The 22,765-nt window shown below is 39.9% G+C and overlaps 3 protein-coding genes across 4 annotated transcripts; all 3 read left to right on the plus strand.

Moving 5' to 3' along the window:
* Nucleotides 1-246: 246 nt before the first annotated feature.
* nudt21 (nudix hydrolase 21) lies at nt 247-3,591 on the plus strand. Its single transcript, XM_010745146.3, has 7 exons — nt 247-560; nt 1,438-1,638; nt 1,718-1,781; nt 1,868-1,957; nt 2,321-2,396; nt 2,663-2,777; nt 3,153-3,591. The coding sequence occupies exons 1-7, from the start codon at nt 439-441 to the stop codon at nt 3,172-3,174; spliced, it is 690 nt and encodes a 229-aa protein (XP_010743448.1). The 5' UTR covers nt 247-438; the 3' UTR covers nt 3,175-3,591.
* A 1,415-nt stretch (nt 3,592-5,006) lies between these two features.
* On the plus strand, nt 5,007-12,041 carry ogfod1 (2-oxoglutarate and iron-dependent oxygenase domain containing 1). The gene is made up of 13 exons (XM_010745145.3): nt 5,007-5,340; nt 7,125-7,270; nt 7,354-7,400; nt 9,685-9,785; nt 9,871-9,987; nt 10,060-10,151; nt 10,232-10,360; nt 10,801-10,914; nt 11,001-11,080; nt 11,185-11,429; nt 11,508-11,636; nt 11,719-11,777; nt 11,874-12,041. Exons 1-13 carry the CDS (start codon nt 5,181-5,183, stop codon nt 12,024-12,026), a joined length of 1,572 nt encoding a protein of 523 aa, XP_010743447.3. The 5' UTR covers nt 5,007-5,180; the 3' UTR covers nt 12,027-12,041.
* Nucleotides 12,042-13,275: 1,234 nt separating this feature from the next.
* tradd (tnfrsf1a-associated via death domain) lies at nt 13,276-22,015 on the plus strand. Of its 2 annotated transcripts, none has more exons than XM_010745143.3 (5): nt 13,276-13,513; nt 17,566-17,722; nt 17,824-18,104; nt 19,052-19,199; nt 21,193-22,015. In XM_010745143.3, the coding sequence occupies exons 2-5, from the start codon at nt 17,569-17,571 to the stop codon at nt 21,489-21,491; spliced, it is 882 nt and encodes a 293-aa protein (XP_010743445.1). In that variant the 5' UTR covers nt 13,276-13,513; nt 17,566-17,568; the 3' UTR covers nt 21,492-22,015. The 2 variants fall into 2 exon arrangements, with proteins under 2 accessions (XP_010743445.1, XP_010743446.1); XM_010745144.3 differs by lacking the exon at nt 13,276-13,513 and adding an exon at nt 13,539-13,801.
* The last annotated feature ends 750 nt before the right edge of the window (nt 22,016-22,765 follow it).

Here is a 22,765-nt window from a genome sequence, read left to right on the forward strand (position 1 = left end):
GGGACTATATAATATGAAACGTAAATTTCATGATATATACATATATATAGTATATTATCCTTATTATACCCATTTCTTCATGAGGTAAAGCCAGTTTGAAGCTCTTCATACTTGACAAAAGAAATGCTATAATAAAGAGAACTGTTTCAGGTCCTTTATTAACACAGTGAAACAATATTTTCCAGTTTATTCTGTATGTACATGCAGTAAAAAGCGGTCCACTGATCATCCAGACCAGCAGCGGTCGCTGTCGGAGACCTCGCCTAAAATAAATCGCACCCGGAAGAGGAGGACCGAGGGGGAAACGACGGTAGAGAAATTGTTGTGGATCGTCCACAGAGTTTCTTTTGCAATTTAGCTAATCCAGCGAGTTTCAAACCGACCACCACCTGAGACACATCTGTAGGAGGACTCAGCCTCGTCGTGCACTCGGTAGAGATGTCGGTCGTGCCTCCCAGTCGCTCGTCTGCCGGCTGGCCGCGCGGTGGTGCCGTTCAGTTTGGGAACAAATACATGAGCGGGCCCGCTAAACCGCTGACACTGGAGAGGACCATCAACCTGTGAGTGCAGAACAATACACATGCAGCTCATTCCTGTCCAAATGTGCATGCTCTTCACCGACCAAGCAGATCAAACCTATCTAACGTGAGCTTGATTCATGCTGCCTGAGCTCCACACCACAGGCAGCATCAATGTAACAATGTGTTTGACACCACGCACGGTGTGTGTCCACACTTTAATGTGTTTGCATTACAACAGTAGGCTAAAGTAGAGGTGGGAAATTTGAGAAGATATTATATGTAATGTTAATATAATAACCAAGCATGTAGCTAGTTTAATTTACTCAACACTCACATCATTTCACTCATTAAATCATAAAATCTTAACTATGGCTGCAGCTCACTATTATTGTGACTTGTTTGAAGTTATTTTTTTAAGCAAATCGGGTATTGTGCTGGTTTTCTTTGTCTTCTATAATATTAGACTAAATGTGATCCCCATTTCAAATTATTACGACCTGCTCCTTTAATGTTAATGTCATTATAGATTCATTTTCTTTGTTTTTTTAGGACTGAAGCAATGTGAAGATGACACTTTAGGCTCTGGGAAACAAGTTACACATAACAATCCAAAAATAAAAGTGTGGTACAAGACATAAATTCAACAATATTTATTTAAGCGGTGACGATTCTGTCTCCAGATCTTTTAATTTGGATTAAAAGGAATTTTTAAAAAAGAAGAAAAAAAATCAGATGTTTGAGTTTTATAATGTTCTGTAAAACATCCCAGTCTGAGGGTGCAGAGTATCCAAACATTAAGATTTTATCATTATAGTGTATATCACCGCTGTAGTTTTTAAGGCATGTAGGCATGGACCACATTGTGATGTTCTTTGGTGATGCTTGCTGACCTTCCACGTGTGTATTTGTACTTCAGATATCCTCTCACCAACTACACATTCGGCACCAAGGAGCCTCTGTATGAGAAGGACAGCTCAGTGGCCGCCCGCTTCCAGCGGATGCGTGAAGAGTTTGATAAAATGGGAATGCGGAGGACAGTGGAGGGTGTCCTCATCGTCCATGAACACAGGCTACCGCATGTGTTACTTCTGCAGCTGGGCACTACTTTCTTCAAACTGTGAGTAGTTAGTGTTCATGGTCTCCTGCATGAGGCAGCAGTGTGAACCGCCGTCTGACACTTTGCTTCTTTCCAATAGACCCGGGGGAGAGTTGAGTCCTGGGGAAGATGAAGTGGAGGGTCTGAAACGCCTGATGACCGAGGTAGCTACATCACAGCACACTTTTAAGCTTCTCATTGCTGTGATGGTCGTGGATTTAATGTACTTTAACTTTTGTTTGGATGTTAGATCCTCGGACGGCAGGACGGTGTAAAGCAGGACTGGGTGATTGACGATTGTATCGGCAACTGGTGGCGCCCCAACTTTGAGCCTCCACAGGTGGGATCATACAGATGATGGGGACAATAAGAAGTTTTGAGGATCAGCAACTGTTGTCTCTATTTCTCATTGAACTTTGAAATATGAAAACACAAATAGCCCATTTCTTTTTTTTATGCTGCTATAATGTCCAAAATACTTTTTGCACTTTTTAGGAACTTAAAATTAGTTTTCTATTTATGATTTAAAAAATTCTTATGATCACACCAGTTACTGACTACACCATATTGCAGGTTGCCATTTTCTACTTCAGATTACATGGAAATTCACTCTAGATCTCTCAAGTCTGTCATCAATCAGTTATGATATCGTTTATATTTGTGCATGTTAATGTTAACTAATGCTAACTTGTTTGTCTTGCAGTATCCCTATATTCCAGCTCATATCACCAAACCTAAAGAGCATAAGAAACTATTCCTGGTTCAGTTGCAGGAAAAAGGTCAGTATATCGCAGTGCAAGTTGTGACATTATTTTTTTTTAGCATTCAAATTTAGTTGGTTAAAAATGATTATACCACGGTTTTAAAAATTAATCAATCTTTGAATATGAAAAACCCTACAAATACAACCCTCCGTTTGCAACTTTCAGTCTTCCAAAGTGACCTTTTTTTTGGTTTCCTGGTTCTTTTGCATCTCTTTGAGTCCTTCTTCTTTAATTTCTCATTCAGTGCTTTATGTTTTGAAACCTGTTTCATGTTTCTGCAGCACTGTTTGCTGTCCCCAAGAATTATAAACTGGTGGCAGCACCGTTGTTTGAACTATATGACAACGCTCCTGGATATGGACCAATCATTTCCAGTCTACCGCAGCTATTGAGCAGGTATTGATTGTCATTTTTCTGGTCATTGTCATTGTCACAGCTAGCATAGCTAAATTTAAAAACTGAAGGGGTGGAATTAAATAGGATTACTTGAACGGCCTGTCTCGAGGGTTTGTTATTTTAAGTTACAGTCCGAACCTGTATAACCTTTTAATTTTAATTCACACATCTGGCAAACACATTGATTATGTGTGACTGCAGTCATGCATTTCTTGGCACCACACATGCGCACATGAAACAAACAAAATGGGGCCCACTCATAAAAAAAATACTCTATAGCACTACTATAGGTCAAATACTCAAATAACTCCATCACTGTGAAACTTGTTTTCTCTCAGTGTAAACTGGACTTAATAATTGAATTTCTTTTTGCAGGTTCAACTTTATTTACAACTAACTTGAGTGAACAGAAGTACGTCTGGCTGTCTCTGTGAGTGCAGTCCTGTCTGAGTGAAGATGAGAGACTGTGGTGAAAAAAAGAAAAGTCTCATCTTAAGCTCGACTTTCACAAAACAAAAGTTTGTCATGTCAGGTATATTGACAGTTCACAGGGGTGTTTATAATGTCAGAAGAAAAAGGAAATGTCATGTGTCTGTTTTTTTTAATCTTGAGAATGCTAGTTTTTGTAGTTTACAACCTGTATTCCAGTGTGATGAAAATCTGGTTTTATGTCCTCTCAGAGAAGGCCAATGTTTGATTAAACAAACTACATCATTGAGTTTCCTGTTGTTTTAACCTGTAACAATGCTGTTTTTTTTCTTTTTAATAAAGCAGTCCTTTGAGTATGTTTTTATAAAGACAAAAGAGCAAATGAGTGGCTGATATTTAAGTGATTTTTAATTATTTTCTTCAGTTTACCTATCACTTAATTCAAGACTGAGATGAAGTCACGATTGTATTCAATTGTTAAACAGTCACAACAGAAACTACTAATGTTAAATGCTGCTGTTTTTATGGTCACTTGTTTTATTTCTTGTACATTTGCCCAAAGAATGGCACATAGTTGCAGACAGATGGTGATCAGATATCCAGTGTAAAAGCAACAGCGTGAATCACTACCAAGGGGTTGAAATAATTAAAAATTCATAGATTAGCCTGTACTTTTTACACATTGGACACAAAAACTTCATAGATTAGCCTGTACTTTTTACACATTGGACACAAAAACTAGTCAAGTACAATGATAGTGTGACTTTGCCCTGAAGTTTACCTCATAGGCAGCCAAGTAATGCCCCAATAAGCTTCATCGGTCTAGTCCTGGTTTAGGATAAATATGTGCTGTGTAGTACTGTTTCAAAGATATTTAAACTTAAACGGCGCTGACCAAAGACCATTTGCACTCTTGAACTTAAATTTAAAAATACTTGAATAAATCAAATAGGCCATCTGTAACGTCACTTACCTGTCAATCAAGTGTATTATGTGTAACTTTAGGCCTTAGTATAATCAGAATCAGAAATACTTTATTAATCCCTGCAGGAAAATTGTGTTTGTTACAGCAGCTCCCAAACGGTAAGTGAGATAGTAAGTGATAGCAAGAAAACAAAATTTTAACCCTATACACCTATGCAATATCCTATTTTAACACTATATACACATGTATAAATAACAGTTAAATAAAACCAGTGACAGTAAAATAAAAACCACGTAACCTTGAACTATGCAATATGTAAATCTAAAACCTTATAAAGAATTTAATCTTTGAGAGACTACAGAGAATACACTGATTGTTAAAAGTGCAGTAAGCATGTGTGGCAGATTTCACTTATGTATTGCACAAGCCAGTTCAATAGCTACTGGACTTGTTGGACACAGTTGTCATGAACAGGGAAATTAGCTATAGAGACCGTTGCCTGTACAGGCTGTAAACATGTTTACTTCTGCTGTTGGACACTTTAATATGGAGGCTTATGGAGACTGACTCTCTTATGCAGCCTGTCTCAAGTGGCTGGTCGAAGAATTACAGTTTTATAGCTCTTCAGCATTGGCTTCATTTCCCAGCACCGCTGCTTGTGTGAAACATGTGACAGGCCCTATGTGGAGAGAGCGTTCAGTCTGTCTGTTCTGGGCTACTGTAGAAATATGGCGGACTCCATGGAAGAGGACCCGCGGCATCTGTAGATGCAAAAAAAACTCATTTTAAGGCAACAAAAACAGAAAAGTTAATACGGGGGTGGGTTAAAATAATAAAACAGATTCATCCGTCCAATCCTGTTGTAACGCTGACATTTAACATAGAAAGGGAGTTTTGTCATTTAGCCTGACAGTCTAAACTCAGGGCAAAGTGGAGCCCTTTCAATAGCGTCACTAACACGCGACGCACGGCACGTTTCACACACATGCACGCACACACACGCGTACACCGTCACATATCTGCATGTTTATGAGCGGATAGTTTGTAACATGGCGTCTAAACGACGACAGGGCGAGAGCAGCAAGACTGAGAAGAAGAAACAGAAGAAGACCTGCGAGGAGACGGCTGAACTTTGCTCATGTGTCGGAGACGAGGAGGTGAAGAGGGCTGTGAAGGAGGCGTGGAGCCAGAGGAGTCACTACAGACAGGGTCAGTGGACAAGGAGCGACTCCTCTGAACACCTCAGTGAAGTTAGTGCGTGTTCATCATGCGTGTACTGTAGATCCACGGATCTGCACACCTGTCAGGTTATTATAATGTTGCTACATGAAAACTGCACAGCAACAATACGCGAGACAGGAAGATCTAAAAAAGTTTTTACCATGAGACTTAACTCACAACAGGACTGCTGTCTGCAGAATGTGCACCAGCAACCATGACTGCTTTTTCATTTTTTTTTTTATTTGCCAACAGTTACATACACAAATAATCAGACACAACACAGTGACAAAGACTGGAAAGGGACAAAGTAATTACTGAATAAATACAATTGGAATCAATTGGAAACCTTTTCAAAAATTCAAAATATGTGATTACAGTAAATCATCTATCACCTTACTCTGTCTACAAAGATGCAATCAACCAGGACTGATCCTACCTGTGCACACTCTTACTGTCAGTATATATTTTAAATATCGTAGTATATCCTTTTTATATAGCATGTCCATATCTATTTATGCAGTGATACTTTCCCAATACTTGTATATGATTAACATAGACAGTAAACTTATTATTCATATTCTATTTTACATTGTTGTTTATTGTTCTTTAGTTTACCTAACCTGTTTATTTATTGCTGTAGTTTTAGCTTTTTTTCAGTTATGATTTTTATTGTGGGACAGCACGTTGGTGCAGTGGTTAGTACTGTTTAATCAACCGGCCCCAGCTGGTTCAATCCTCAGCTGGGGCCTTTCTGTGTGGAGTTTGCATGTTCTGCCCGTGTCTGTGTCCTCCTACAGTCCAAAGACGTGACCGGAACAGGTTAATTGGTGACTCGAGGTTGGCCGTAGGTGTGAATGTGAGTGTGAATGGTTGTTTGCCTTTATGTGCCCTATGTGATGAGCTGGTGACTTGTCCAGGGTGTTCCCCGCCTCTCGCCCAAAGTCAGTTGGGAAAGGCTCCAACCCCACCATGACTCTGAGGATAAGCGGTTACAGATAATGGATGGATTTTTATTGTTCTGTGTTAAAAGAAAAGTGCCCCAGATGTCCGTATAGGTGTCCATCTTCCATCCAGATATTTTGTATGTCAGTCCCTTCATAAGAGGCAGAGTTGCACCCCGCCCCGCTCAATGCCTCAGTACGACCCTCTTAGCTGTAGTAAGACCAGCTGTTCATGAGGCATATAGAAGGGGTAAGACCAACCTCAACACCCAGGCTGCCAATGACCTTTTTTTTCCATGACACCCCACCATATGTCCCTTAAGGACGACATATGGACAATATGAACTTGTCCTGTATGGCATTGCTAGCAGAGGTTTGAACTGACTTAATCCTGCCCTATTCATTTTCAGAGGTGTCCAGTTTTTACATTGCATTGATTAAATGGCATCTCAGAGAAGTTTAGATTGAGCTTTTTAACAACTTCACGGATCAGGATCAACCATCAACCACGTACACATATACCAGTAACTTCTACGTTTGCAAGCAGTGGCAGCTGGTCAGCTATTTTTAGTGTTTTATGTATTTGTTTGTTTAATTTTGTTTTTTATTATCGGGTGATTTTATTCAATTAATTTAGGATTATTACACAATGCAGTGATAATAAAGCGGAATCTAATCTAATAACCTGACAGGAATTGGTTTCTTCATGTTTTTGTGGCTGTATCTCTTCTGACACTCTGAAGCTTGGATTTTTTTAGCAGTCTTTGCACACACATAAGTTATTTGTCAACATCTCGTGCAGACACATGATGTTCTGTTGTTTACGTGCAGGAGATCTGGAGCTGGACTGCCATCCTTTCCCTCACTGCATCATCAGAAACTTCCTCGGCAGCAATGCCTTCGTGGAGAACCTGCAGAGAGAACTGCTGGGGCTCAACTTTCACGAGAAGTCCAACGATCTGTACAAATTTAAACAGGTGACAATCAAACGGATCATCTCACTGATTTATTCCAGTTTGTGGTGTTGTCATATTGTAACTTTGTTGTTGTTCACGTACAGTCAGACGACTTGAAGAAGAGAACTGAGCCACACATCGCAGGACTGAGGTGTGTGTACTGTATATGACAGAGCAGGGCGGCTGTGACTCGGGGTAGAGCGGGTCGTCCACTAATCAGATGATCAGCGGTTCAATCCCCTCCAGTCTGCATGTCGAAGTGTCCTTGGGAATAAGTATGAGTGGTTAGCTCCTCAAACTGATGAGCAGTTGGCACCTTGCATGGCAGCCAATGCCATCGGTGTTTGAATGTGTGTGAATGGGTGAATGAGATACGTACTGTAAAGGTGCTTTGAGTAGTCGGAAGACTAGAAAGGCGAGTCCATTTACCATTTAGCATGTTACGTTAGCATGAGTTTCTTTTGCAACAGAGTTAAGTAACATGGGATAGTTGTAGTCTTTTTTCACAGATTTGTTTGTTGATTTTTCAGTGACACCCCAGTATGAAAAGGTAATATTTTGGGTATCAGTACAGTGTCAAATATAACTAGTAATAAAAAAAAGAAAAACAAATACACAAACCAAGCAAAACAAAAACACAAATTGGTCACCCACTACTAATTAAAAGTCAAAGTTTAATTAAACAGACATGGATAAAAACATTCCCCGCATGTTATAAATCCACACAAAGAAAAGCTTTGTACACGCAGCAAACAATCAGGGTGGCTATTCTGGAATAGCCATAAAAATCAATTCCTCAGCTTGTGCAAAAAATAGTTCCTGAGTTTTATCAAACTTTGCAAGTGAACCTTTCTCCAACTTGACAAACTGAAGAATGTCCCTGATCCAAGCGGAGTAATTTAAGTATGAAGGAGAGGCCACAGAACACGCAAAAAGCCCTGTATAGACAGTTCAGTTTGTCCGGTCTAGGCTACTGTAGAAACACGGTGATTCAACATGGACATGAAGCCCCTGTAGATGTAAAAGGCTCATAAGGTATCAAAAGGTAACAAAAACATAATGAATCTTATTTTTTAGGTGATTATACACCAATGAAAACATAGCTATACATATTATATTTAGTTCCTGCCATTTTCTGTAAATAAAGCCACCAAGATGTTACACACTGGACCTTTTCAAGCACCCATTGTCCACTGTTAATTTATTGCTATAAATATTTCCCACCTGCCTTCCTCAAAAGCCCGAGATTAGTTATCGATATATATATATAGTTATTAGTTGGTCATTCTGTTGCTCTTTTTCATACCTGATAAACTGAAATGCATCACTACATTTTGTTTGATTTGACAGATACTGTACTTTTTCTGCTTGACAAAATGCTTCACTTTAAAGTACGTTTACTCACCTGATATCTCATCCGGAGGGAACAGCTCAAATTTAAATACTGCAATTTATTTACTCACCTGATATCTCAGCGTTTCAAAGCTTTTGCTTTGACACAAATACAGAGCGCACATTGCAGTCATTCCCCTACAAAATATTCAACAAAGACACCTGATATAGATTTAAATAAGTTAAAATAAGTTGTTTTATTGGAGCAGCGTTGGCCCAGTGGTTGTGAGACATTCTGGGGGTTTATTTATCAGCTCCACCAGGTGGAGCCAGAGATTACATCTGACTCCTAATTAGTATGTTTCCTTCATTTAGTGCTGTCGAGTGTGAAATGTAGCATTAACATTTGCCGTGGCAGAGCTGTACTGCAGACTTGATGGAAAATGGATTCAGCTGCAGTCAATCACCTGTGAGCACAAGGTGATGCTTGTTATTCAGTGTGAGTTATTACAGCAGTGTACATGTTGGAGCTTTCAAACAGATGACTAAAAACAAAGCTGGCCCTGTAGAATTATGCAGCCATAAGACCTGCCAAGAGGTTCAGTGTTTGAACCACGTCCAAGAAAAATGGAAACAAACAATCTTAACGGATAAATCAAGACTAAAAGGAGCTGAGTGTCAAATCTGAATACAAGACAACACCTCTGAGACTCGTACATTACCCAGAGAGCAAAAAATATGTACAAACCTCTCCTTTATTAAGAAATAATGTGCAGTTTTTTTATTACAATTATGACACGCTGTGTTTACAGTCGACAAACTCTAATTTCTTCTAAATACTTCATACATTTGTGATTATATGGTGCTACACCTACTGAGGAAATACAGCCCTGGAGAATAAATACCGTAATTAGATGCACAATAACGACCCCCTCTTGTGATCATCTATTATTTATGTCACAACAAAATGTCATGATAGGTTTGAACGGTGCAACAATCTGTCTGATTGGTGAGGCTTATACAAGGTCAAAGATTCAGCTTTATTCTCATTGTCAATACAGTGAATGAAATGCAGTTTGCATTAATCCGTTGTCTGTTTTCAGGGCAGCGTTGTTTGGTCCTTTCCGTTCCTGGCTCGGGGGGGTGTTGGGAGTTGAACTGGAGCCCACAGTGGATATTTCATGTGCCAGATATGAATACACAGGTGAGATTTGTCATGTTTTGGGCTCATTTGGTCAATTTTTTTGATGATTTGATGACTCCCAACAACTTTCCCGTTCTCTCTCTAGATGTTCTTTTGTGTCATGATGATGAGTTGGAGGGGAGACGCGTTGCTTTCATTCTGTACCTCGTGCCTCCATGGCAGAGCAGTGATGGGGGAACCCTCGACCTTTACTCAACAGACAGTGAGTATCCTGCTTGGTGTGTGTGGTGTGTGCTTTTAGACAACAGAAGTCTTATATGTTCTTCATCTTCAGGTAACTTTCAACCACAGAGTATAGTGAAGTCAATCGTACCCTCTTCGAACACGCTCGTCCTTTTTGAAGTTTCTCCAGTTTCCTTTCACCAAGTAAGAAGAACCTCCCTCTCCCTTTTCACCACTGTTGTATCTTTGGTTGCAGATCAATAACATGTGGCGTGTTTGCTCAGGTGTCAGAGGTTTTGACAGAAGACAAGAGTCGTCTGTCTCTGGGCGGCTGGTTTCACGGGGCGTCTTTGGAACGTCCTCCTCGATACATAGAGGCCCCCATCCCACGGAGCCCACACTTGCCGAGAGATGTGAGTTTGGTCGAACATGTACAAAGATGTATACAGTTTTAATCAACCATGTTTATTGGAGCAATTCATTCTTTTGGGAAATACACTTAGTTGATTTCTTGGAGGTACTTGGATGAGAAGCTCTCACCCTTTAGCTTAGCTTAGCATAATGACTGGGGATGGTACAGTACATGGGACGCATGCTCTACCAGATGAGCTGCTGGGATGCTCCATGTCTCCCCAAAGAAGGGTGGTTATGTGTGTGATTATTTTTTGACCAGGAACAGTGACCTCCTGAATAGGAGCTATGATCCTGGCTTCAACTTGTTTTTTAACAGACACTGCAACCGTAGTATCTGCCTTTTTTATTTAACTCTGAGCAAGTGTATTTCCAAAAATGTCAAACTGTTTTTTAACAGACAGCCTGTGTTCCTACTGACGTTTGTTTGTGTTCATCACAGGAAACACTGCTGCTGGAGTGGGTCAATCCAGTGTACCTGGACATATCCTATCAAGAGCAGATTCAGGAGGAGTTTGAGGACAGCTCTGAAATTCAGCTCAAAGATTTTCTTAAGGTAATCTCTCGCTTGTTTGTTTGTTTTTTGACCTGCCTTGCTTGTGTCTGCTCGTTCATGTTGGCTGATTGTGTGTCTGTCCTCAGGAGGAGAAGTTCAGGGAGGTGAGTGAAGCACTGCGACTCACTCAGATTCAGTGGACGAAGAGAGGGCCGCCCAACAAGAGGTTGAGCACAGATCATTTTGTTAACAGAGTGTAATTCTTATGTGTTCTGTGCTGGACAGCATATTCTAAGACTGATTACATGCACTGCATCTGTGTGCTTTCAGATGCTATGAAGTAGCTTCTCTGGATACCCTGCCGCTGTGTGTGAGTGCCTGTTGGGAGCTGCTGCGTTCAGAGGCTTTCTTCCTGCTTCTCTCCAATTTCACAGGCCTTCGATTGCACTACCTGTGTCCTGCTGATGATGACGACGATGAGGATAAAGATGAAGGGAAAGAGAAGGAGAAGGAGGAGGACAGCGCCACAGGTTCTTCGACGGAAGCACAATCAGCAGATACAAGCAGAGAGAAAGGTGTGCGACAGTTTGTTCAGCCTGTACAGCTGTGTGTGTGTGTGTGTGTTTATTTTTTGTGACCCGTTTGTTCTTTAGAGCTGAGCACACCTGTATGTTGTGGTGAACTGCGTCGATGGTGTCATGGCGGCTACACTCTGTTGCATGATGCAGAAGCAGCACGGGCAGAGTACGCTCTGGACCTTGTTTTGCCTTTTTGTGGTGCGGGTGAGTCTACACACACACACACACACACACACACTGTCAGTCAATATTGTGACTGTAACAACACTTGAATTGTCTCTCATAGACTGGCAGTCAGAGTTTGGAGGCTTCACGTGTTATGTTGCCAATGAAGAAGACGAGGAGGTGAGTGTTGATTACTGCACAGAGTATACTCGTACATACATGTGTGGGCATGTACATGTGTTGATTGTCATCATTACTCTGGTTTCCTCGTCACAGCTTCTGACAGTGCATCCAGAGGACAATTCCCTCGCCCTCGTCTACAGAGACAAAGAGACCCTCAAATTTGTCAAACACGTCAACCACAAAAGCTCATCTGATTCTGCTACCTGCAGAGCACTGTATGACTTCTCTTTTGTGTACTATGAATAAATATATATAGTAAAATGGCTTGTGTTTGTATTTACATAGCACCTTTCTGGTATACTGACTACACAACGTGCTTTTACAACACGTCTCATTCACACACCGATGACAGTGCAGCATTTTGATCGTATCCTCTGTTAACACATAGCTGCCAGCTGCTCATCAGGAGTGATACAGCAATTCTTATCCAGACTGATACGAAGCTCAAGCATACTCACGGCTATTGGAGGTTCAGTATTTTGCTCATTTCGCACACTTGGACTGGACCTGGGGTGCCGGTCACAGCCACAAATATATTTTGATGGTTTCTTGACTGCTTTGTTTAATTTTTTTTAAGGTGTTGTGCACAGAAACACTTGACATGGATTTGTTGTGTATACAGATGCTGAGCTGGTGCTTTTGCTCAAGAACTTAAACGTGTCAGCAGAAAGTGCTAAGGATGAACTCAATAACTCTTTGATTATTGAACCAGCATCAGCAGATTAAGTTTTATTATATATTGATCCCCTTTTATAAATTTGCTGTTAAATTAGATAGCTGTTAGTGCATGTTCATTTAATGAAAATTACAAGTTGAACAATAGGCAGTGTCATTATTATTATTGTAGCCCTGAGCTAAACGGACGTAGATGGGATGAGAGCGCTGACCCAGACTTTTCCTTGAAGATAAGACAGGGTTCAACCATTTTATTGAAACAAAACTAGTAGTAGAACAGTCTGTGATTAAATTATTCAACATTTGATTTTATCTGCTCTAAAAAGTGTAGTTTAAAAATCATCATAGAAGACATATCAGTGTCATTATTTCTTAACTCAGGGCTGTAGTGATAATTACTATTGAATAGTCCATTCACTTGTATGTAAAATAGTAATCTTCAAATGTTCTGTCTGTCCAAAACTCAAAGCTATGATATTAAACAGTGGAAAAGCTAGATACCACCGAACTGATTAATTTGCTTTCTGATTTTTTTTTTTTTTTGATATCCTGTTAATCAATTAATCCATTAATTATGTGCCCATTTCAAGTAAAGCAATGTAGGTCCCCTCTGTTAACACGAATAGAAACAGTTTATATAACCACAGTGCTGAAACACGAGTCCTGTAGAGAAAGTGGAGAAAAATCAATGCAGTCGTTAAAATTGACTGCATAATCACGTTCCCTCAAGCACTTCTCTGTTTTCTCGTTTCATTGATGGTTTTAACTCATCGGTTTTTGTCCTTACAATAGTTCTTACGTAAGGATTCACAGCGGGGAGACATAAGGTGTGTGACTCAAACTATGTGCCCTACATATGGAGTCCTGCAGTGAAAAAAATAAAGCCACTTCCTTCCTGTCATGATTTTCTCCCCCCTCCAGGCGACGTGTTGATTTCAACCAATCAGGGCGTCTCTTGCTTTCCGCTCAGCCAATGGGAAGCCGGGAAGGTATTACTGTGTCAGTGGGTGTGATCCTCCAGGAGGAAGCGTCACCGAACAATATAACAAAGTTTGAAGGTAAGTTTGCACCGACTTTAAATAAACATTACTCCACGCAGCGGTGAGTTAGACGTCCCGTCAGCCCGGTGCGGTGTCTTTTAGCTGAGCAGTCCGTGTGGTCGAACCGTGGCTAAAGTTTAACGGCGGCTGTACGTGAGGTTTGCTGTCCACCGACGTCCATTCACGTCTCTAACGTGACGCTTTGAAACAGCAGCTCGTCACACACAGACTGCTCCTGTGTCCGGTGGGTCGAATAAAAAACCCCACGTACACCTCCTCTGGATAAATGACTCACACCTGCGCCAGGTAACCAGCTAGCTCACGTGCTCCTCTTCCCGAAAGTCAGGGTCGCTTAGCAACCACTTCTTTAGATATGGCTGCTGTTAACTGATTTACAATCACGCGGGCATTAAAGTCATTTATAGTCCAATATGTTTGTATTTGTTCTCACACGAGTCACCATAAAAACCTCCAGAAGTATTGCAAACTGTATTTGATCAATAACTTAACTAATAATTACAATATACAGATAGATAGATAGATAGATAGATAGATAGATAGATAGATAGATAGATAGATACTTTATTGATTCTGAGGCCAATTCAAGCATCTACAGTAAACACAACACAGTAAACATACGTTAAATGTAACCTATAACATAAATCTGCCTTTAAATTAAGCATGTGCTATTTACAGATGGAAAACTATATTAAAGTAAAAATAGAAACTTTTTTTTATAGGAATAAGAAATAAAACTACAGATAGAGATAGAGATTAGACGTTTCAGTTTGATGCTCTACAAACAGTAGTTTTACAAAAGCTGTATAGCTTGATGGGTTCACATGTTTTTCCTATTTCATATCTCCAAACAATCCGACCTGCCACTTCATTAAGGTACACTTGTACAGTCCAGTGTGATCCAACACAACAACTCTGCCATAAATTCAACTTTCACACGCTTATAATGTTTCATTTTTTGTTGACACTGTCAGAGAGGTGTTCATTCTCCTTTATGTTTATTATTGAGGTCTTAATGTGTGCTGTTGTTGTACAGGAGTGCATTATAATAATATTATGGCCTTCTCATATATATGTATGTGGGGTGGCCAAAATATTAGAAACTAAAATATAATGTAGTCCACTACACTACAGCAAACCTCAATCATAAACATAATAGTTAAATTAATACCTCTCTGACAGTGTCAACAAAAACTGAAACATTATAAGCTCTGATAAAGGAAAATTTATGGCAGAGTTGTTGTATTGGATCACATTGAAGTGTACAAGTGTATCTAATGACGTGGCCGGTTGGTGTTTATAGTCACTGTAACTTTTTGTGGAGCTGGTGGGGTCTTGTTGATCAAATTATTTCAGCACACTACAATAACCTGTGCAGGTAATATGGGATCTTTGTTGTAATTCAGTGTAGTCACTTACCTTGTCTGTCAATTTTGTGAGTCATGAAACAGACGCTGCAATGCTTAGAAACACTAGATGTAGTGAGCATAATTTACAAGATGGATTCCCACTCTGTACGTCTTTATAGGTTCAACACCTGTCAGTGTAGCTCCATCCTGTCCTGGCATGGGTTAGTTATGTGTTTAATAGCAGGTGTTTTGTTCTTTGTGAGCAGTGACCACATGAACACCAGCCAACTCTTTACCCCAGTGAGTATTATTTTAAGACAGCTTTGAAAAATGTGAACCTCTCCTGGTCTACCTACACAGGTGTTTTCATTTATTCTGCCTAATTAGACGTCCTCTCAGCAGTGTGGGCAGGTACTGTACAGACTGTGCTCGGCTGACATCTCCCTCATTCTCCTGTTACAACAGGGCACTCATTTACACCTCTGCTATAACAGTACATGGAGCATGGTGATTTCCTGTAATAGTTTCACTGGTTGTCAGCGGTCACATTACAGGACAACTCATGACATTACAGAGTTGGTTATACTACAGTATAGTATAGTATTGACAGTATAACACTATATTAAATGTAGAGTTTTAATGATGGACTGATGATGTGAGACATCTATGTCTATATCTATTATATAGAGATATTTAATGAGTATGATATGAGCTGCGATCTAATTATTTAGTGTAACTGTAAACACCTGTGTGGGTGTGCAGGGCTCTTATATTTAGTACACGTATGGACAAGAAGTGTGGTAATTATAAAAAGGCAAGTTGGACCTGTTTTGTTTCTTGGTATTTCAGAGCTTTACTGTAAACACAAGAAGTCAGTCTTCGTGTTAATTTATTTTTTTCAGACATAGCTGCATATTCACCAACAACAGTTTTGATGATATTTTAATAATTTAAGTCATTTGTCAAGCAAAACTTTTTTCTGAGTTTTGGACAAGATTTAATCGATCTTGGACAGTCGTATTTCAACATTTTCTATATAGACTAGATGATGAATCTAAAAATAATTTGCAGTTTAATTGACACTTAAAATTATTGTTAGTAGTAGCCTTGCGATTTATTCCGTTTGATACAACGTGCGTTTCTTTTATTTCAAGCCATCGTCTACAGGTCTGTTTAGTTTACATGTGCAGCTACAAAGCCCTAAAGACAATGTCACAAATCAGCCGTGTCACTTCTCGTCATCACAAAAAGGTGAAATAATGATTTATGGAAGCACATCCTTGTGTGAATCAAATATTTTTTTCACCAGATGAGCTGTCCAGGGAATACTAGAGGTTGCCTTTTGGCAGAAAAAGCTAAATGATATATTTTAAGCTTCTGATGATCACTTAATCCGCATACAGCTGGTGAACAAATCTCAGGGTACTTCCAGAGTACCGGTAGATAGGATAGCATATAATTACATACTGGCTAAGTTGTGGAGATTCCTGTAGACCCAGCAGCCAAGCATACTGTGTATTAGTGATATATGAGGACATGCACATAATCCAGCTCAGACGATTGTCTTTTTACGCAGAGCACTCTGCATCCTGTGCATGGAGACAAACCAAGAGTGAGCTAGCGGGCTTCAGTGGTTCATTCAGTGTACAGGAGTTAGGGGCTGGACTGGGGGAGGGGAGGACTGAGATTAAACGTGTTTTATGTAATGAGGGTTTCAAAAGAAGGTTGGGGTAAAAAAAAGGGTAAAGTGGAGTGAGGCCACAGCAAGCAGGGACCACTAGGAGAGAAGCGGTTTTATCTCCAGGAGGAATCATATTTTTGAGAGGTTATATGATTTATTTTGCTCATCGTTTTTGTGGGAATTGATTGGAAAGTGTATTATTTTCCTCAGACGAAAGGAAAGGTATATGAGTATATGAGTTCATAAGTTCATCAACTGCTTTTGTCAACGCATTTTTTTTGTTTGTTAGTTTTGCGTGAATGAAGTTCTCACGCCACCAGAAAATAAAATTATGAATATTTTGAATTGCTACATCCATAATCCTTTGTGGGTTTTAATTTGATGTAAGTCTGATAATATCATCATCTGAAATGGTTGTAGCATTATGTAATAATGGCCCCAAATCCTTAAAATTTGTTTTAAAAGGAACACACAGAGCAGTCACTTATATTAAAGTAAATTCTACAGATTATTCCCACTCTACAGAGGAGAGACTGTGGAACAGTAATACTGAAGTTACAAATTTACACAATAAAGAACAATAAATGACATAGTCATTGACTGCTTTGTAGATACACAGTCATACAAAATCAATAGAAGACAGCTCTACATATTCATACGCACACTGAAGTGATTTAAGTTTTGAACCCCGACATCTCTGGAGGAAAAGAAGTATAATCTAAGTGAACGCCATAAAATCTGACAGTCTAGACGATGATAACTTGACTTTCACAACTCCCAGTGTTACAAGAGGCTGTTAAATATAAGCATCTTTAGTCTCAGTCAGTGTTATGTGTGATGTTATGAAGTGCAACATACCCAACCAAAGTGGAGATAATGATTCTTTTACAGCAGCTCTTGCCTGGCTTTATATTTTTAGTTTATTTCTGGGCTTGTCTTTGTCTGTACATCACACAAAAGACTTTTTTTATGTTGTGTGCCACCATTGAAACCGTGTGCTGTGTGTCTCAAACTGTGTTCAGAGAATGGCAGACAAGATCTTGGATCGTGGGCCATGGACAGGGTGTGCCGTCATGTTTCTGCAGTCCCTCTGTCCTAGTGTGAACCTCCTCTCTCTCTTCAAAGACCAGCAGGAGGGAAAGTTCAACGTTTTTAAAGTCATCAAGCTGACACTTACAGGTGAGCACTCTGGTTAGGATCTTTGAGGAATGTCTTGCATAGACAAGATAAATATGTGAATATGACATCTTAAATAATTACTTAATTAATTCCATGTTCAGATTCTGCAGGAGGTCTGGGTGGTTATGAAATACTTAAGGTCCATGATGCTGACCCCTTTCTGGGCGTGGAGGTGAAGTTCATGGATGTGTCAGCGTGTCAGCAGTTCCTCGAGAACTACAGCTCCGGAGCGGTGCGCCAATCCCTCTCCCAACACGCCTGCCGGCTTCTTTCTCTTCCCCAGGAGTTCACAGTGGAAACCCAGCTCAAGGCCAGCACACACATCCTGGATCTCTACCTGGACAAGCTGGAACTTTGCCTACAACAAATCCATCAGTCTCAGGTATCCTGCAAGTTTCTGTTTAACTGTTCTTCAGCAATTTGAGATCGAACGCCAGTATTTAAAATTTTCTAGTAGTTGGTATTTCAATTTACCATTATATGCCCCGCCTTCATCATTTTAAACTGACACAGAAGCTGCAGTTAACTTTTCCACATTGATTAAAAAAAATCTATCAATTGAGATTAGTTTCTGTCAGTCGACCTACAACAACCTGTGCAGCTGTGTCAATCCTATTCACACTGCTATTTTTCATGAATACAGCATTCATAATCACGTCTTAAGCTCTGATTGGTCAGTTGTTTCTCCATCAGGTAGAAACAGATGTCATTAAGTGAAACAGCAGCAGCAGCTCCACGGGCAAAGACACAGGACTAATGTAGAAAACTTCAGGACGATCCACAAACAGTTCATAAGAGTTTATAATAATGCAGCACAGTGCGGACACAGAGCAGGTTTCAAAGAGGAGACAAGCGTCTGTTTGTCTGTTAACATACTGCAGTCTGTACTGATAAACTAGATCAGGCTTCATGGTCAAAGTTTGTATATGCCGTCAACATGTCTGTCCATATTCACACTCACTCTCTGCTGCTTTTTTGTATTTTTTTATGTCTGATTGTGAGTGTGAGTGCCGCAAGGAATTGTGGGGAGCCATTATCTCCTTTCTTCCAGTAAAGGATGGTCCAGTGTATCCTATGCTAAAGGAGATATGAAAGGAAGCATTGGAGCATCTTTCTAGAGAATCTAGCTCTTATTACGGCTGCCACAGAAATACTTCCAGGTCATTTCACTCAGTTAGAAACCTTCCTAAGCAGAAAGGACTATTCGGCCAGAGCTAGAGTGTGAAGTGATGTCCTGAGGCCAGATGAATAAAGATCTCGGGGAGAGAACAACAGAGAAGAGCAGCAGGACGAACACTCACACATAAATTCTCTGTCGTTTTGTGTCAGCCGGAGCGGCTGCGTGATGAGGAGATTGAACATTTGGAGCTGCTGCTGCAGCGTCAGGCCCTCCGTCCTGCCTCACTGTCGACCACCATCACACAGGAAGAGTCTCCTGTGCCCAGCGACTGCTTCAAGTTTCAGAACAGAGTGTTTGGTGAGTAAAGATGACCATTCCTGCTTTTGAGTCTCGTGTAATGTGTCCCTCACAGACCTGGTACCAAACCAAAATAAGTCACTGTGGAGGTAAAGATACTTTTTGCTCTTCATTTTGAGGTCCTTTGTGCCATTTATTAGATTTAACAGCAGCACATAGTTCAGTGACATACAGTATGGTGAAGAAACCACATTTTAAATGACAGTTGTTTTTCTTTTTAATGCACATTAGATTACTTCCAATTTTCCAATGATTTTGCACAGTAGACCATGCGTTTAAAAAAAAAATTATTTCCTGTCTTTTAGCTGAGACGTTTGTTTCAGTTCATTCAAAGTGAAGCTGAGATGAGAAACTTGCCTGTAGTTAGAAGTACTGCATGGTGGTACAGTCTAGAGGTTGTATTGTCTTGAACCCTCTTTCATGTTGGTGTTCTCATGTCCTGTTGGGAGCTTCAACATCTGAAATTTTAGAGATCTTTTCAATATGCGTGATTGATTGTCTTGTGTCAGCATATGATTTCAGTGTTGCTGTCAGCTGACTCTTTAATTCAACCTATAAGCTGATGGTCAGTCCATGGGAAGAGATTAGAGGCAGCAGATAATGTATTTGGACTGCATTGATTTAAATTTGTCTACCTCATATTGAACTGTTAAATTAATATTAACTGATGGGGGACTGAGATGTCTTTGAAAGTTAATTAGATTTTCTAATTGAGTTAATTTAAGATTTGATTTCAGTTCATGTAAATTTAGAGTCAGCTTCCTCATACACGCTGCTGTATCTCTGAGCGTGAGGGACTTGTATTCCCGCTGTGTCTCCTCTGAGGACTAGCTGCTCTGGTTTCAAGTTTAATCTGAATTATAAAAACTGATCCACTGGAAAGACTGGGTATTTGAAATAAAAACAAATGATTTAATTAATTACACATTCATTTCTATAAATGTACTCATTCAGTTTATGCTATTAAAATGCATTTTTTTAGATTGTACAAATCTATCTCTCACTCGTTGGCCACATGTGTAAACACTGTATAATCTAATGTAGCCCCCAGTTTATGAAAGCCACGGTCAATAAAATGTGGCAAACTGCCTCAGTGTTCAAATTTGGAAAACAGTCCACTTCAGAAGGACACTGAAACAAAACAGAGCAGCACAAACAGTGAAATGAATGCCTAGGCTCACATTAACTTTGTCTCCTGGGATTTGTAAATTGATGTTGGTGCCTCTGATGGGACAGTGGAAACTGGGTAAATGTGCCAGCAGTGATATTTACTGACATTTTCTAAGCTGATTTTTAAACAGCAAAGAGCAGCAGACACTTTGGCTGTTTCTGTCTTTATTTAAATCACCACAGTTCCTGATTGTTCAGTATTCATTCACACAAACTCACAATCTTAAAGCAGCATCAGTCAATGTTTTGATATCAACAATCACAACAGGAAATGTGAACAGTGTCCCTTGTAGAAACAAACCTGAGCTCTGCAGTTTCACATTTCAGCTTACTGTTTCGGTTTTATGACCCACAACTTCACTGTTTTAGTTCATTTTCACCAAACAGCCGCAGACTTAGCAGCAGAGTTATCGACAAGCTAGTGGACACAATGAAACATTTAGCAGTTAAAGAGAGGAAGAGTTGTTGGGGACCAAATCAAAACTAAAAGGAGAGCAAATTATAGGCACAGACAAAACCCAAAATAAATGCCAATGTTGCTCCGTGTATGCTGTAAATAGCAACGTGTTCTCCATAATAACATGTGATGAGAGGTAAAGGTTGTGTAGCTTGTATTGCTGACCAAAAAAAAATGCTGTTTTAATACTTCCGATGCCTAACGTACATAAAAAACAATCCTGTTGATGTCCTGTGAGGTTAAGGTGAGCAAGCCCCGGAAATGTTTACTGTTTACATTATTGTGCAAAGCAAAGTTTATGTAATCACAATTAAATACACTTTACATTAATGTCTTTTTTCATCCTTTTATCCTTTGGCCTGCCAGAGGACCGAATGCTGACAGCGGCAGATGTTCAGAGCTTTTCTAACGGAGTAGGCCGTCAGTGGAAGCACGTAGGGAGGGCCCTGGGGAAGAACTGCCGGGCTCTGAAGGGTCCGGCCATAGACAACCTGGCCTACGAGTACGAGAGAGAAGGGCTGTACGAGCAAGCCTATCAGCTGCTCAGCCGCTTCATCCAGGCGGAGGGGAGAGCGGCCAAGCTGAGCCGGCTGGTCAAAGCACTGGAGGACTGCAAACTCACCAGCCTGGCTGAAAATATTCTGGACATACAGCCACGAGAGTAACTCTGTCTGTGTGTGTTTGTTCTGCGTGTACGAGTCGTGAAAACTGAGACGGACAGGTCCTCTCTACCTGAAGAGCGGTCCACTTTCTCCTGCCTGATTTTTATATACAGTATGTTTGTCCTTGATTGACGTTTAAAATCATTCCTGGATGTTTGTGTGTATGTGTGTGTGACAGTGTGTGACAGTGTGTGAGTGTACATGTTTCAGACAGGTTGTGTAAACTCATGCTAACATCTCTGTGAGAATTGATTCATATCTTGATTTTCAATTGTTAGTATTATTGATTGTTGTTTTCATTTAGATGAAATGACCTGTCATCACTGTTAAAAAAAATATATATGCTTGAGTGAGGGTTTAATGCACTGTTCAAACTTTTTTCATCATGTTTCTCTTTTATTTCTCCTTTATAAATCCATTTACAGATCAGGGCCTGTGGGTCTTGTTGCTAATGAGTGTACAACTGAAGGTTATTGATTTTTCTACAAAATGGGTTCATACAAATTAAATGGTTGTAAAAAAAAAAAGTGTTTGTGTTTGATGCATTAGTGTAATTAAAACTGAAAAAAACAAAACATTTTTTTACAAAATTCCCTCAGGTATAATTTAGTGTTAATCCTTCCTGCCTCCCTGTCACTCACTCACTCACTCACACACACACACACACACATACATGCACGTGCTCATATGATTAAACTGTGCCGATTACTGATGTTGTCTCTGTATGTGCCTGCATGTGTCACGTTATAGCAGCTTCAGCTTGGCTGTCAAAGAGGAAATTCACTGATGGATGGAGTCTCTTCAGGTTGAGCTCCTCTGCTGGTTTTCAGTCAGGGTCCACTGTAATAGCCACCACCACCCCCACCACCATCTCCTTTTTTTTCTCCACTTGCCCATCCATCCAGATGTGATGTATGGATTAGAAGCTTTTATCACACAAACAAACACTGATTACTGCTATGGTATGGCTACAACCCCCCAACACAGACATACACAGATTTATAAGTTGTTATCTTTACACTTCAGCTGTATGCAGGACTGTAACTGAAGAGGTGATGTAAAGTTTAAGTGACGTTGGCGTTTTTATGATGTAAAGAGTTTACATCTTACACTAAAAAAAAAAGGAGCTGATTCTGATTCATTCAAGACTAAATATCTCAAATTTTTAGTTTTCATGCCCAAATGATGATGACTTCTGTTAGACCAAAATGAAGGATGATAATATTAAATGGATATAAATTTATAATTATTTTTTAATGATTCTAGTTGGATTATAA

The sequence above is a fragment of the Larimichthys crocea genome, chromosome VIII, assembly GCF_000972845.2.
Source record: "Larimichthys crocea isolate SSNF chromosome VIII, L_crocea_2.0, whole genome shotgun sequence".
Taxonomy (NCBI): Eukaryota; Metazoa; Chordata; class Actinopteri; family Sciaenidae; genus Larimichthys; species Larimichthys crocea.